General features: G+C 41.2%; 2 protein-coding genes across 10 annotated transcripts; one reads left to right on the top strand and one right to left on the bottom strand.

Annotated features, from left to right (window-relative positions):
- Positions 1-602: 602 nt before the first annotated feature.
- On the bottom strand, positions 603-4,324 carry LOC120782997 (opioid growth factor receptor-like). The gene is made up of 8 exons (XM_040115637.1): positions 3,525-4,324; positions 3,150-3,212; positions 3,015-3,056; positions 2,884-2,938; positions 2,596-2,674; positions 2,445-2,511; positions 2,214-2,362; positions 603-2,113 (listed from the first exon to the last, which is right to left on the bottom strand). The coding sequence occupies exons 1-8, from the start codon at positions 3,957-3,959 to the stop codon at positions 1,786-1,788; spliced, it is 1,218 nt and encodes a 405-aa protein (XP_039971571.1). The 5' UTR covers positions 3,960-4,324; the 3' UTR covers positions 603-1,785.
- Positions 3,898-13,289, top strand: LOC120782998 (potassium channel subfamily K member 9-like). 9 transcript variants are annotated; one of them, XM_040115641.1, is made up of 4 exons: positions 3,996-4,013; positions 4,095-4,176; positions 11,542-11,614; positions 12,050-13,289. In XM_040115641.1, the coding sequence occupies exon 4, from the start codon at positions 12,097-12,099 to the stop codon at positions 13,024-13,026; it is 930 nt and encodes a 309-aa protein (XP_039971575.1). In that variant the 5' UTR covers positions 3,996-4,013; positions 4,095-4,176; positions 11,542-11,614; positions 12,050-12,096; the 3' UTR covers positions 13,027-13,289. The 9 variants fall into 9 exon arrangements, with proteins under 9 accessions (XP_039971579.1, XP_039971581.1, XP_039971575.1 ...); XM_040115645.1 differs by lacking the exon at positions 11,542-11,614 and having other exon boundaries at positions 3,898-4,013; positions 12,145-13,289; XM_040115647.1 differs by lacking the exon at positions 11,542-11,614 and having other exon boundaries at positions 3,990-4,013; positions 12,110-13,289.
- The last annotated feature ends 1,013 nt before the right edge of the window (positions 13,290-14,302 follow it).

Here is a 14,302-nt window from a genome sequence, read left to right as displayed (position 1 = left end):
GAACTTTCTTTGCTTTCACACTGGTTCAGTTATACAAGAGTAACTCTGGGTGATTAGGAATTATATGACAGACAGATGGGTCAATACTAGTGCATACCTGTGTCTTAGGCTGTCCAATTCTTGACTTCCCAATATTTAACTGCTTCTTGGCATTATAGGTCATACTTAAATTACACTTCATATCAACATTTATCTACGTACGGGTGGGATCTCAGTTTATACTTGTCTTAAATGTAACCCTAGAAGACGTACAGACGGGTGAGAAATTCAAGGAAAAACCTAAAAAATGGGTTGAGAAACAGGATGACAATGCCCCCATTCTTAGGGCACGAGGGGTCATTGAATGGTTTGATGAGTATGAAAATGATGTGAATCATATACTATGGCCATTGCATAGTATATGCACCAGATGTCAACCAAATTGAACACCTATGGGAGATTTTACACTGATGTGTCAGACAGCGCTCTCCATCCTCATCATAAAAACACCAAATGAGGGAATATCTTTTGGAAGAATGGTGTTCATCCCTCCAGTAGAGATCCAGAGACTTGTAGAATCAATGCCAAGGAGCACTGAAGCTGTTCTGGCGGTTCGTGGAAGTCCCAAGGCCTTACTGAGACCCTTTATGTTGGTTTTTCCTTTTTCACCTGTCTGTATGTAGCCTTATATGTGGCAGATGCTACAAAAAGTAAAGACATGATGAGGAGAAATATTTGGGGAACACAATCCTTTACTTTTAATTTCCAAGAATAACCAAAAACTTATCTGCATGATAAAAGTGCTGTGTCAGAAAGACTGACAGAATAGGATTAATACATGATTCACAACTTTTAAAAATACAGTATCTCCCTGTTCCTTAACCATTAGGTCGCTTCAGTGCAGAGAACGTATAGTAGCATATACTCCCCCTTTTCAGGAATGCTAAATGCAGCACTACCAGTACAGAACCACCGTTTGACATTTTTGGCCATAACCTGTTCTTAAATGTTAGCGAAGCTAATCAGATTAATATATACAAAGCTTTAACTGGAATATTTGCAAGAGTGACAAATCTGTGATCATATAAGGCAATTAGGGTATAAGACAACAGGACCTGAACATACTGAATAAGAGAAATTGAATGAAGACTAAAGACAATTAAAATTGGGAGCAATCGTTTCAGCTTTATCAATAACAGTGAAGCTGACTAGTGTCTCTTCAAATTCTTCATGTGTCCCATGTATCCGCACCATAACACAAGCACTTATATTACAGTTGCACTTTTTGTGTAAAGCATATTCCTCCACTTAGGAATAGTTCACATTTTTGTGAAAGTGAAAGAGTAAGAATAAAACAAGAATAAAATATGAAACACATTTGTGTAAAATAACTGCTGTTTGATTCGGTATGTAAAGCACAATAAACTAGTGTATGAACTACTGAGAAAATTTAAATGATGTCAAGATCATATGCATGTGTATTACTGGATAATGTACTATAAGTGACCCCATCTTTTCCCGCTTCGATGCTGGGGCTGGATATTTTATCTTCATTAATTTGGCAGACTTGCATAAGTTCTTTATGCTTTGTGGCCACCTTGTCCCCCAGCCGCTGTGAAGGCAAGTCTATTGTAACTGTTGCTCTACAGACGTAGTCACCACCCATCAGGTGCTCAGGCTCTAATGAGAGGTCGTCAACACTGACAACAGATGTCAGGCACAGATTCTGCTTTGACAGCTTGATTTGCCTTGTCTTTGGTTTTAACCTCAATGTCCACGCTCGGATGCTCACGACTCCGGTCAAGCTCATAACCCATCTTTATCATTCATTACCTTCTGTTGCTTGGACACTGACAGCCCTGACCACATCATCTGTATTTTTCTTGGGCACCACACAAACTCCTCTTTAGGGTCATAGTTCAAATAGGCAAACTTGATGAGATTCCTGCGTTGCTTCTTATCAAGGATAGCAAACACAAAGTAGCTGAGGACACTGTCTTTGATTTTTGGAAGTTCTCCATGGATGAGAGTCTCCTTCAGGAAGAAGTGGACCAGGGGGGCTTGGTAGTGGGGATACCCCAGGGTTCCCAGGCACTTCAGGATGCGGGTGATGCGCAGTTTGTTATGAGTGTGACTGTCAATGACAAACAGTAAAAAGGCAAATAAGGGTTACTTTGAGATTTTAGTTACTTTCGGAGAACTATATGTTTTATTAAAAGTCAGAGATAGTTCACGTGTTCAGGTTGTAGAATCTGTCTCTCCAGTGTGAGGCTCTCATGACTTCTCCCGTTTCCTTATCACACAACTGGATACCATAGAAGTCCAACATGACCTTGTATGACTTCAGCAGATTTTCCTTTGCAGTGTCACTTTCAAGAAAATCCTGCAGCAAAGGTAGAACTTCTGTCAGGATATGTGAAGCACTAACTTTGGAAATTTTAACTTGATAGCTTTTAGTAGTTTACCTTAATTTCTTCTTTTGTCAGTGTCAAGGCCTCATCGTTTACCCCTGGTTCTTGCAGTGGGAACAACCTTTGAGAGAACATTTTAATATAAATTTCATGAACAGGAACTGAACATGTTACATCACACACACGTAGCAACAGAGGAATTTACCACTGAATATACGTGTGTACGCCCTCCAGCGTGGCATAATCTCCCTTCCATTCATTGTGGAAACTGTCTATGTAGACACCTGATAAATAGAAATGCAGAAATATCAACCCAAAAGTAAATTAATTTGAATTTGAATATACCATATGTCAAGCTAGATACACAGATAAAGATTAATCCTAATAATTGATTAAAAAAAAAACATTTCCTGATGCAGATTTACACTGAAAAACAAATCACAATGTAAAATGCCCCACCAACAGGCCCATGGACTGGTAGCTGTAGGCTTACCGTCAATTGAAGAGGCCCTCTTTCCAAGGTAGAATCCCAAATTTGGCTTGTCCTCCTGCTCAACAAAAGAGATAGGAAATTGAAAAAAGCACAACCCATGCAAACAGTCAACATGTGTGAGGTGCACTTACATAGGGCATGTAATGGTTCCAGCGTTCCGGTCTGATCTGGGACTGTGGGGAAATATATAAGAAAAATGTGGGCATGACTTATGATTAAATATGGAGCAGTGTGTGTGTGTGTGTGTGTGTGTGTGTGTAACTTACAGGGTAGTCATGTCTGTAGTTCTGCATGTCTTTTGCGGCAATTTCAAATTCGCGAAACTTGTACTGGTAAATAGAAAGCAATTGAAGGTCAGTTTATATTCAGGACATTTAGGGATTGTAGTAGGCCTAACAATACAAATATTGCAGTATATTATGCCAAGTCACTATTGCAAAAGAAAAAAGTAGACAACAACTGTTTCAAAAGTAATTCTCCCTATTTCCTCACATGAGATTAAGCAGATTATAAAAAAGTAAAGTAACTATAAGGTCCCCTAAAAGCTAAAAATAGGAAATGATTCCAGCGCAGGCCTCCATGAAACCACCTCTCACAGTGCTGTACAGGGTGCCCAGTGGTAACGCCTCTGGTTCACTCACGTATCGGCACGCTGCTGGGCGCCTGGTCCTCGTGAGCGTGGTCTTCTGACACACCTCAGTCTCCCAGGTTGAATCGTAGCCGCAGTACAACTCATCTGTGGTCTCGACTCTGTAGTCCTCGCTGTCAAACTCGTCATCGTCCTCGTGTCCCCCAGACCTTCGGCTGGAGCCCGCGTCCTCCCTCCCCGCGGCGGCCTCACGTTGACCCTCACAGCGGGACTCCTCGACCTTCTCCGGTGAACCTGTCGCTTCCAGTCTGTTTTCGTCGCATATTTCGGCGACACCGGGGCTTCCGCGGTCGTCTCGCCAGCGTATCGCTAAAAGTATCGCTAGTGTAGTGAGCACCCCTGTGGCAGAGCGCCTTAAGAAAGACTGGCTGCTGCGCAATAACCACAAAATAAAAGGACAAACGCGGTTGTAGCCAAGCCAGGCCATCACAAGCACAACCTGCCTACTGAGGCGACACAAGCCCTGACAACGGATTCAACTGTAAGTGCCGGGGCTGTGTGTGTGAAGTGTTAGTCTGTTTCACTTTCACTTTCTTTTACGTCCCCTTTTTTTTTTTTACAGAAAAACGAGAAATCTGTTGACAACCGAGGCCAACGCCCCCAAACAGGGCAGCAGCTTCGTGCTCATGCGGCTAGCTAGCGAGGTGAGCAAAAGCGCAATGGCGTTGGCGGTTGCTGCGGCTAAGGGGACACAACGCGCTAAAAACGGCCCGGTGTGCACAAGTTTACTTTCAGGACGCCGTTGACTTAAAGACTCGTGTCCCTTCTTTCTGACAGCATTTAAATAAACGACTGAATACCCAACCTGCTACTCACTGAAATATAGTCGTTTAAATATTTCCACTTTCACCCCGGGTCACTATGTAGAGTCTAAAATAGAGATGACACGAGGAGAGGTTTTAACTGATCAGTGCAGAATTTGAAAGGCCTATCATTTCATGATCTGAAGAAAACTCATTTTCCTTTTCTTATCACAAAGGACAATAATTAATTTTTCATAATAATAAAAAGAATAATAAATTAATAATGAAGTTTGATATCTCAAGGGAATTAAGTTGAAACAGGGGCAGCTGAGACCTTATCCCTCTGTCCTTATGAAACTTGCCTTAAAATTCCATTAATTTACACATTAATTCCTGTGTAATTTTCATGCAGTTAAGGCATTTTAAGGAGACGGACTTGTGTAATTATTGGATAATCAATGGTTTGCTATCTATTAAGGCGTTTAAATGATTTATCTGCACAATTTAAGGCTTTAACCAAAAGCCTTCCCTTAATTTAAAGCCTAAAAGGAATTCATTTGGAAATTAAGGTTCAGTGATGGGTTTTTAACCCCTTACATTGTGCAGATAGTCCATTTAAAATACTTAATATATTACAATCCATTAATTTGTACCTTAATGAACCCTAACTGTGGGGTAAAGTCTTGAATGTGCACTGGGATATTACAGTCCAGTAATTTATCCATCAATTCACCCCATATTGTATGTGGATTAAACCTATTAAATCTGCACTAAAATCTACACAATTTGTTCATTAGTAGCTTTTTAAAATATTTTTTTCCTTTTCACCTTTCCAAATTGATGGATAAATTAAGGCATCTCTGGCTGCCATGATTTAGATTGAGTTGTAAAGTGTATTTTCAGGGATAAATTAAGGATTAATTAAGAGCATTGTTGTTTCAGTGTGCGTTGCACTGTCCTGTTACATTATTCATCCATCCGTCCATCCATCCAGGTTTCCAAGTAGGACCTCATCATTCCAGTAGCATTAGTGATATCAAAATGTTAAATCTTAGCCTACCATAACAAGAATTATAGTCAAAGAAATTCAATTTTAATTATCATCTTATTAATTTTTTGCCTGTTTTTCTATCAAGTAATTTGGTACCCTAAAATGTGGTCAGCACAGATGATGTGGTCTAGTCACCAGGACATTCACAGGACAACATTGCCCTGGTCCCAAAACATAGACAGATTTTTATTTTAACTGTGTGATCTTACACAGAAAATGACACAATGACTCTAATTTCAAAACACAAAGACGAGCAGTGAGCTACGCTTTACTGTAATTTGAGAAAACTTTGATCCATATGATAAAAAAACAGGACTTCTCCCTGAAGGTAACATAGAGGAATTAAAGACCACGCTCCTGCCCTTTTGGCTAATAAGGCTCAAAGGACTGTTCACATTAGCTGCAAAGTTCAAGCCTGTTTCCCTCTGTGACACCAAAAAGTCATTTGCCTGGAAGTAAAGTTTTTATTTATTTATTTATTTATTAGACATGCTTTAAAAAGAGGTGGTATTTTTTTAATTTCTATGACCAAAAAACTGTGTCTCTGGGCTATATGATCATCATAATGATTGACATTATCGCCACAGCCCTCACCCGCTTATACCATCAGTTGAAGATTAGGTAAAATGAATATAACAAATGCACATGGTCCTTTTAATTTTATTTCAAATGAAGTAATAACTGAGTCTTATAAAAGCAAAACCCATGCAAAAAGTCAACATGTGTGAGGTGCACTTACATAGGGCATGTAATGGTTCCAGCGTTCCGGTCTGATCTGGGACTGTGGGGAAATATATAAGAAAAATGTGGGCATGACTTATGATTAAATATGGAGCAGTGTGTGTGTGTGTGTGTGTGTGTGTGTGTGTGCGCGTAACTTACAGGGTAGTCATGTCTGTAGTTCTGCATGTCTCTTGCAGCCCTTTCAAATTTGCTAAACTTGTACTGGTAAATAGAAAGTAACTGAAGGTCAGTTTATATTCAGGACATTTAGGGATTGTAGTAGGCCTAACAATACAAATATTGCAGTATATTATGCCAAGTCACTATTGCAAAAGAAAAAAGTAGACAACAACTGTTTCAAAAGTAATTCTCCCTATTTCCTCACATGAGATTAAGCAGATTATAAAAAAGTAAAGTAACTATAAGGTCCCCTAAAAGCTAAAAATAGGAAATGATTCCAGCACAGGCCTCCATGAAACCACCTCTCACAGTGCTGTACAGGGTGCCCAGTGGTAACGCCTCTGGTTCACTCACGTATCGGCACGCTGCTGGGCGCCTGGTCCATCCATCCATCCAGTAAGACCTCCTCATTCCAAGATTATTAACGATATCAAAATAATAAATCTTAGCATACCAAAGCAATAATTATAGTCAAAGTAATTTAATTTTAATTATTATGTTATGAATTTTTTTGCTTTTTTTCTATCAGTTAATTTGGTACCCTAAAATGTGGTCAACAGAAATGATGTGGTCTAGTCACCAGGACATTCACAGGACAAAATTGCCCTGGTCCCAAAACATAGACAGATTTTTATTTTAACTGTGTGATCTTACACAGAAAATGACACAATGACTCTAATTTCAAAACACAAAGACGAGCAGTGAGCTACGCTTTACTGTAATTTGAGAAAACTTTGATCCATGTGATAAAAAAACAGGACTTCTCCCTGAAGGTAACATAGAGGAATTAAAGACCACGCTCCTGCCCTTTTGGCTAATAAGGCTCAAAGGACTGTTCACATTAGCTGCAAAGTTCAAGCCTGTTTCCCTCTGTGACACCAAAAAGTCATTTGCCTGGAAGTAAAGTTTTTATTTATTTATTAGACATGCTTTACAAAAAGGTGGTATTTTTTATATTTATGACCAAAAAACTTTGTGTCTCTGCTATATGATCATCATAACAACCGTCTTTATTGCCACTGCCATCACCTGCTGTTATCAGTGTAAAGATAGCATCATGTTTGCAGTCTATTTTCTAAGGGGACGGCACTTGGACAGATGAGAGTCTCGGATCCAGTCCGGGCACATCCTGCTCTTAATGTCTTCCTGTGGGAGATAAAGGGAATGTCTGAACCATCCGGTTGAGCAGGGAGAAATGAGACGAGTACATCAGATAATACGGCATCATTATTCCATGGGCAGAGAGTTGTTAACAGGGCCCTTATTAAAAAAGTGACTTGTCCTCGAAGCGAGTACACAGTATACTGCTGAACTGATGTTTCTATTTATGACTGTAACATTCTTCTGTTCGTTATTTGTTAACTACACGCAATGTGAAATTTGCATAAGGAATTGATCTTGAATAATACTGATGTAAGCACTGTTTGTTCTTATTGAGTGGACTCCAGCGAGGCTATTATCTCTCAGGGACTCCTTTCAAAAGGAGATAATTGCTCTTACTGCCAGTGGAGAAAATCAGGACTCGTCTGCATGCTACACTGTTAACATCTGCTCAGCAATAGATTCATTTGTGCTTACTAAAGCGGGATAAGGTCCCGTACTGTCTCTGGAAGATAAAAACACAGCGTACAGATAGCCATATGTTCTGTAGGGAGTGGAGGCAATAAATGTGGATTTTAATGACAGATCTCGGGCTCTTTATGGCCTGGTTTAGTGCGTGAATAGGCCCCACAAATTGAAAATAGATGGGCACTTCATGCAGGATATGAAAGTGAAATAACTTGCAGCATGATGCTACAGACGTCAGCCTATTTTCTTGTTGCTCTACTGTGAACCCAATTAGCATGACACTGAGCAAAAACCCAGCAAACGTCCCAGAAAACCCCAGTGAAGCGCCACGAAGCGGGCTCCTGCGTAGCTGAAACGATACATACTCGCAAATCATCCCTACCGTCTCACACTCAGTCCCTGTGTTGGACTTGGTTAACGACGATGCCTCGGAGGATCACTCAGTGACTCAGTGTGCTTGATAAAGGTCAGTGCTGCCACCAGCTAATGCTTCATGGCTTCGTGCTTCATTGTGAATACTCCACACATGAACGCTTCACGGGGCAAAATAATCAAGAGAGTAGATTCTGGAAAAGGCCAGCTGTTTCTGCTGCGCTTCTCTCAGACACAACACACACAGACACTCTGACACTTGTGTATCCCAAACCTCTCCAAGCACAGGATCAGTTATTAACAGCTGAGAAAGTCAGTCTTGGAGAGTCTGCAGCGTAAATACTTTACAAAAATGTGATAATGTTTAAAAAAAAAAAGAACAGAAAGTGATTATACTGAGAACTAACTTTTTTTTATTGCTTTGGTAGCCTTGTTAATTTACAGAAAAGCCTAATTTTATTTTTTTAAGTTGTCCCTACTTCAGTTCATTTTTCTGCATTACTTATTTTTGTAAAGATAAACTCCCCATAAATTCAGGTAAATCAATAGTCCAATATCAAGACAGAACACTGAACACAAAGATCCTCAGTTATAATACTTGTAGAGACACACACACACACACATATATATATATATATATATATCACCATTTTGCACTGTGAAGGTCAAGCATCCAAGTGAAGTAACTTTAAGAAAAAGACACTTTGAGTGGAGGGGGGGGGGGGGGGTTAATGCATTGTCTTCTTTAGAGAGAGTGGGTGAGTGCACCTGTAAAAATCTTTACAGGTGCTAAGGTGCAGTAAATGAGCGACTTTAACTATCCTAGAATAACATCCTGTGGAGGGTCAAGGTGCTGTCAGCTGCTGAGCTCCGGTAACTTGTGCAGACACCGGGTTTGAGACCATTTCACCCGATCACACGATAAGACAACAGGCTAGAATTTCAACACGCAGCCCATTTACTGCATTAATCCTAGCAGGCCGAAGGGGCCTCAATAAAGCAACTCGCTGGAGATGAATGGAGCCCACGGAGGATGTTCCCGCGTCCCCTGTGCCTTTGAGGAGCAGCAGCACCCCGCCCCACTGCCGCTCCGCGCGCATCCCGGAGTTGAGGATGAAGACGCAGACCATCAGGACCCTCTCTCTCATCCTCTGCATCATCGTCTACCTGCTCCTAGGAGCCGCCGTCTTCGCCGCACTCGAGTCGGAGAGCGAGAGTTCAAGGAAGAAGGCGCTGGAGCAGAAGCTGAACGCGCTGAAGAACGAGTACGGCTTCACCGAGGAGGACTACAGGGAGATTGAGAGAGTGGTCCTCCTGTCGGGGTCGCACCGAGCCGGGAGCCAGTGGAAGTTGGCCGGCTCTTTTTATTTTGCCATCACTGTTATCACCACGATTGGCAAGTAGACTGCAGCAGTACAATATTTTTTTCCAGGCGTGCTTGTAATCTTAAAACACAGGACAGGCAGCATTTCTGCCTGTGTGTGTGTTGGTGTGCTAAGGCGCTCTTTCTAGTTTAAAGGGGAGCCCTGTCATAGGGACCCAAGTTAGAGGGGCCACACGGCAGAGGAACAGGCGCAACTGTACAACCAGACAGGGTGTTGTGAGTACACAATATTGTGTGTGTGTTTGCAGGATGCGGACTGAAGTTTGTGATGATCATGATTTGCCACTGAAAAGCAACTTGGGGACAATAAACGACCAATTAACAACCTGAATCATGACATATAAAATTACTTAAAGGGATACTTCACCAAAATGCCTTGTTTTTGTTCTTCCTCACTTCTGTGAATCCACACTTGCAGCATGGTCAGCATGGATTCACAGAAGTGAAAATGGATTCTGACGATGACCTTTAAAAAAAGAGGAAGAAGTAAAAATAGGAAAAAGAAACTTGTCAAACCTTCTTACAACTTCTCTTCCAGTATAGTCCTCTTATTTGCTTGATATTCATACCTATATGATTATTTTTATTCCAAACAGTAATATTTTGCTAAAACATGGCAAAATATACCACCATCATCGTAATCCTCATACACAACTTGGTCAACCTTGCGAGCAGGCACATGTCACATTGTTGCTATATAACTTACTAGGAGCTTGACAGAATGATGTGAGAATTACGAAGGAAGCAATATTGCCTCTGTAGTGATTTTGATCAAGTATGATTGGAAAATATTGAGCATAAGGAAGGAGAGCAAAGAAGTTTGTTACAGTACAGGTGTCCAGGAGACTTAGACATTTCAATGACCTTTTAGATATTTTTTCCACTGTGTAAACTGGTCACTAATATAATCCATTGCAAGTGGAATTCAAGATGACCACAGTCCTTGGCCTCCATAGAAGGTTAAACTACAGTCTTTGTACAACTCTACAGGGGGCAAGTCTGATACGTAAACATGGATTTTGAATGGAGTACCACCTTAAATTGTCATATTTAGGTTTTGCACAGTGCATCTACCCTGTAAATGTACCCGTGATTTGCAGACAAACAAAACCGCAGAGTGATGTCACAACAGCAGCTAAAATGCTGAAAATGGGCCCAATAAAACACTTGAAACGGTACTTTCAACGATTGATTCAAATTTTTAAACATCCCAATCACCCAAACACATGTGCTGTCATGTTTTTCAAGATACTTCACCTAATGTTGTTTATTGTTGACAGTATTCAGGTGGGTATTTACTGAGAGCCTAAGGAATATGACAGATTCAGGACTAGAGCACCACTCAGCCAGTGAACCAGAACAAAGTAAAACTGGAAGCTTGATAGAAAATGTTTATGTTTCCCCCCTTTTTTGTCTCTCTCTCAGACATTCATGATTCCTGGCCAGTTATTAAACACTCTAAACATCCACGGTCCACCCGCAGGTGCTTTCACTTAGTTTCCTGAGTAGAACTTGTTTGAGGAATGTGTGGGTGTGTGCACAGGCTCTTACTTGATTGACAACTTATTAGTTTCGTTGTATCTGTAAAGGTAGAATCACATAACCATGCACCAGAAGTGCATGGTGGACGAAGCAAGTAAACAAGAAAAAATTCCTAGGACGGGAAGTGTAACGTGACCGCACCTTTACGGCGGGAGAGGTTACACCTTTCATCCATTCTTATTGGTCCCTGCAATTTGGTGACCTCAAACATTCCTGCCTAACTTCAACATGAGCAGAGGTCTACTTAGCCAGAGTAAGTGAAAGGACCTGTGAGGGTGTGTAGAGCCTGTGACATTAAGAAGCAGAACTGTCATTATGTTTTCTTACAGCTAAGTAGTGTAATATACATGTTTATGTAGATACCTGTGCATTCCGTCTCTAGGTTAGCTGTCTGCTCACCTTAACACATCATTTTAAGCTGCATTAATGAATTTCTGGCCAGTAGGAAGCAGAGAAACATTACAACAAGCAGACAGATGTTTGACTTTCTTCACCAGCTGGTCTCTATCTTTAGCCAGGTAGTGTACCGTGATTTTATTGGAGCCGTTTTCTGCAAATGTCTGCCTTCTGGGGTTAATGAGAAGAACTCAAACAATGAGCTAGAAAGCACTGTAGAGCTGCAGTTTACTGATCATTCCCAGTGATTTTGTCACAATGAGCAGTTTCACATTACACCTGCTTGAATCACAGTATTGAATCATGCTCATTTAGCCAGTGGAAAACAGCCAAATTACCCATCATAAAGTCAGTTGACTGCAAAACTCACAATTTAAGTACTGTTTGAGACCTAATTTAAAGACTTGAGATTTGACTTTGACATGAACGAGGTGACAAGTGAGCACCTTAGCCACATAGTGTAAAGCAGTAGTATATCTTGATGCCTGAGAATGTTCATAGACATTAAACAGTAGTACTTGACATTATGTGACCTGCAATATACTATGACTTTGTAGGTTATGGCCACGTTGCTCCGCGAACTGATGCTGGCAAGGCCTTCTGTATGTTTTACGCAGTCTTGGGCATTCCTCTGACACTGGTCATGTTCCAGAGCCTGGGCGAGAGGATCAACACTTTTGTCCGCTACCTCCTGCGAAGAGCCAAGAAGGGCCTGGGCTTATGGAAGACGGAGGTGTCCATGGGGAACATGGTTCTGGTCGGTCTGCTGTCTTGCATGAGCACTCTGTGTATCGGAGCTGCGGCCTTCTCCCATTTTGAGGACTGGACCTTCTTCAATGCCTACTACTACTGCTTCATCACGCTCACCACCATCGGCTTTGGGGATTTTGTAGCCCTGCAGAAGAAAGATGCTCTCCACAAGCGCCCCCCCTATGTGGCTTTCAGTCTTATGTACATTTTGGTTGGGCTGACAGTGATTGGAGCTTTTCTTAATCTGGTGGTCCTGAGGTTCCTCACTGTAAATTCAGATGAGCCGGATGTGAGGCTTGAGGCAGGGGGAGAGGAGCAGCGACCACAGCGTGAAGATACACAGGAGGACAGGGAGTTGTCAGAGGCTGAAGCAGAAACTGCCGAGGTGGGATATAAAGACAGAGAAGATGGACACAGCAACTGGTGTAACCTCAGTCTTCCCATGGAAGGGGCCATCAGCTGTACGAACCTCCTCCCTTCTCCTGCAGAGGATTGCAGACTTATTATATCTGAACAGGGAGAGCACCCTAAGCTTCCTGAACCCAGCAGACTCAGAGCCTTGTTCTCCTGCGTCTGCTGTGGCCTAGAGATTTACGACAGCGCCCCTCCATCGCACCATGACCGGGAGCAAGGCCACAGCAACCCTGTCTTTTACAACTCCATCTCCTACAGGGTGGACCAGGCCTCATGCAGCTTCTGCACCGTGTCGTCACAGGCCTCCCCCAGTAGCGTAGCACCCTGCCTGGGTAGGAACAATCCTCACACCAGGAGGAAGTCATTCTAACACTGTGAACTCTTGAGTTAAAGTCTAAGTGACCTTTGTTTTCGATTTTTCGTATTCGCCACAGAACAGAGAGAACCCTCTTATTTTCTGCTTGGTGGAACAAATTGCCCTATAACACTCATGAATGTAGCATTACTTGGTATCAGATAAAATCTTGCATATCATAAAAATCATGTACGGTTTATAATGTATTTTTCTACATTAAAGATTACTGGTAAACTGAAAATGTGTAACGAAACAAATTAAAGTATGTGATAACTATACAGTATGAACCCATGTTTTTTCATTATTACTGTCCCAGTGTATGCTCTATAAAAGTTAACTATTGGAAGTGGTTGATCAGCTGCTGGAAAATATGTGAATATTTTAAGAGTCAGACTTTCTGCAGTGTTGCCACCTTGGCTATTTCCAGTCAGTAATCAAAGCTGTCCTCTAATAGGAATGTACACTGTCGCTCTGGCTGGTTCCCTAGGTAACGTTTCCATCCCCGTGCTTAGTGCAGTGGAAAACTGGAGATGGACACGTACAGTACAGTGAAGGCAGCATTCAGTTAAAACTTTGATTTCCAGACTGCATCTTCTACGATGAATGCGTGTGTCAACGAAGAATGGAAAATGGGTTGTTGCACTGAAAAAGTGGCAAATTAGAAATGTCTCCAAATTAGTATTTAATTGCCTCCTTAGATGTGTGGTTGACTCAAACATGTCTGTTATTCAAATTCGATTTTTAATACAAACCATTGAGAAAAAGAAAAAATAATATAGTAAATATGCCATTTATTGAAAAAATAACTCAAAGGAATAATCCATCGAATTTTTATATAAAGAGCAGTTTTCTTGTCACAAAGAGTACTACTTAGCCTGTGAACATAGTTTTATAATATGGAGGAACTTTCTAAAGTCTGGAAAAATAACCCAGATCACATCATCAGGTGATGATGTCAACCTGCATGACAGACTGGGGTTGCGGAGGTTGAAAAAGGTGAGCATTTACCAGGAAGGGAGGGTCAAACTAAATCATGCTATTGGCTGCATTATGGGACGTTTAGGATTCAGGAATTTTGGAGCTTGACCCCTGTTAAGGACTAAAACTCAGGAAATCTTTTGCTTCAGCTTTGACCATTCTTCTTTTCCCAACCTTCCCCCAACTTTATAGAAATAAAATACTAAAATGTTGGAGGGTAAATATACTTGGTACCTTTGTTCAATATACTGGCACAGGTTATGCAAAAAATGTAAAAAAAAAGAAGAAAGTAAACCACAGTAGAATGTGGTTA

The sequence above is a fragment of the Xiphias gladius genome, chromosome 21 (assembly GCF_016859285.1).
Source record: "Xiphias gladius isolate SHS-SW01 ecotype Sanya breed wild chromosome 21, ASM1685928v1, whole genome shotgun sequence".
Classification (NCBI taxonomy): domain Eukaryota; kingdom Metazoa; phylum Chordata; class Actinopteri; order Istiophoriformes; family Xiphiidae; genus Xiphias; species Xiphias gladius.
Note: the sequence above shows the minus strand (reverse complement) of the source record. Positions and strands in the feature narration are given on the sequence as shown.

Bases quoted from the DNA above. Each gene is read 5' to 3' on its own strand.
- LOC120782997 (XM_040115637.1), bottom strand. From the start codon at position 3,959: ATGGCCTGGCTTGGCTACAACCGCGTTTGTCCTTTTATTTTGTGGTTA. The intron at 2,512-2,595 runs GTAAATTCCTCT...GTTCTCTCAAAG, and splicing joins GTACACACGTATATTCAGTG to GTTGTTCCCACTGCAAGAAC. The intron at 2,363-2,444 runs GTAAACTACTAA...CCTTTGCTGCAG, and splicing joins TGACAAAAGAAGAAATTAAG to GATTTTCTTGAAAGTGACAC.
- LOC120782998 (XM_040115639.1), top strand. From the start codon at position 9,188: ATGGAGCCCACGGAGGATGTTCCCGCGTCCCCTGTGCCTTTGAGGAGC. The intron at 9,567-12,049 runs GCAAGTAGACTG...ATGACTTTGTAG, and splicing joins CACTGTTATCACCACGATTG to GTTATGGCCACGTTGCTCCG. The intron at 12,332-12,682 runs CCTACTACTACT...ACCTCAGTCTTC, and splicing joins GGACTGGACCTTCTTCAATG to CCATGGAAGGGGCCATCAGC.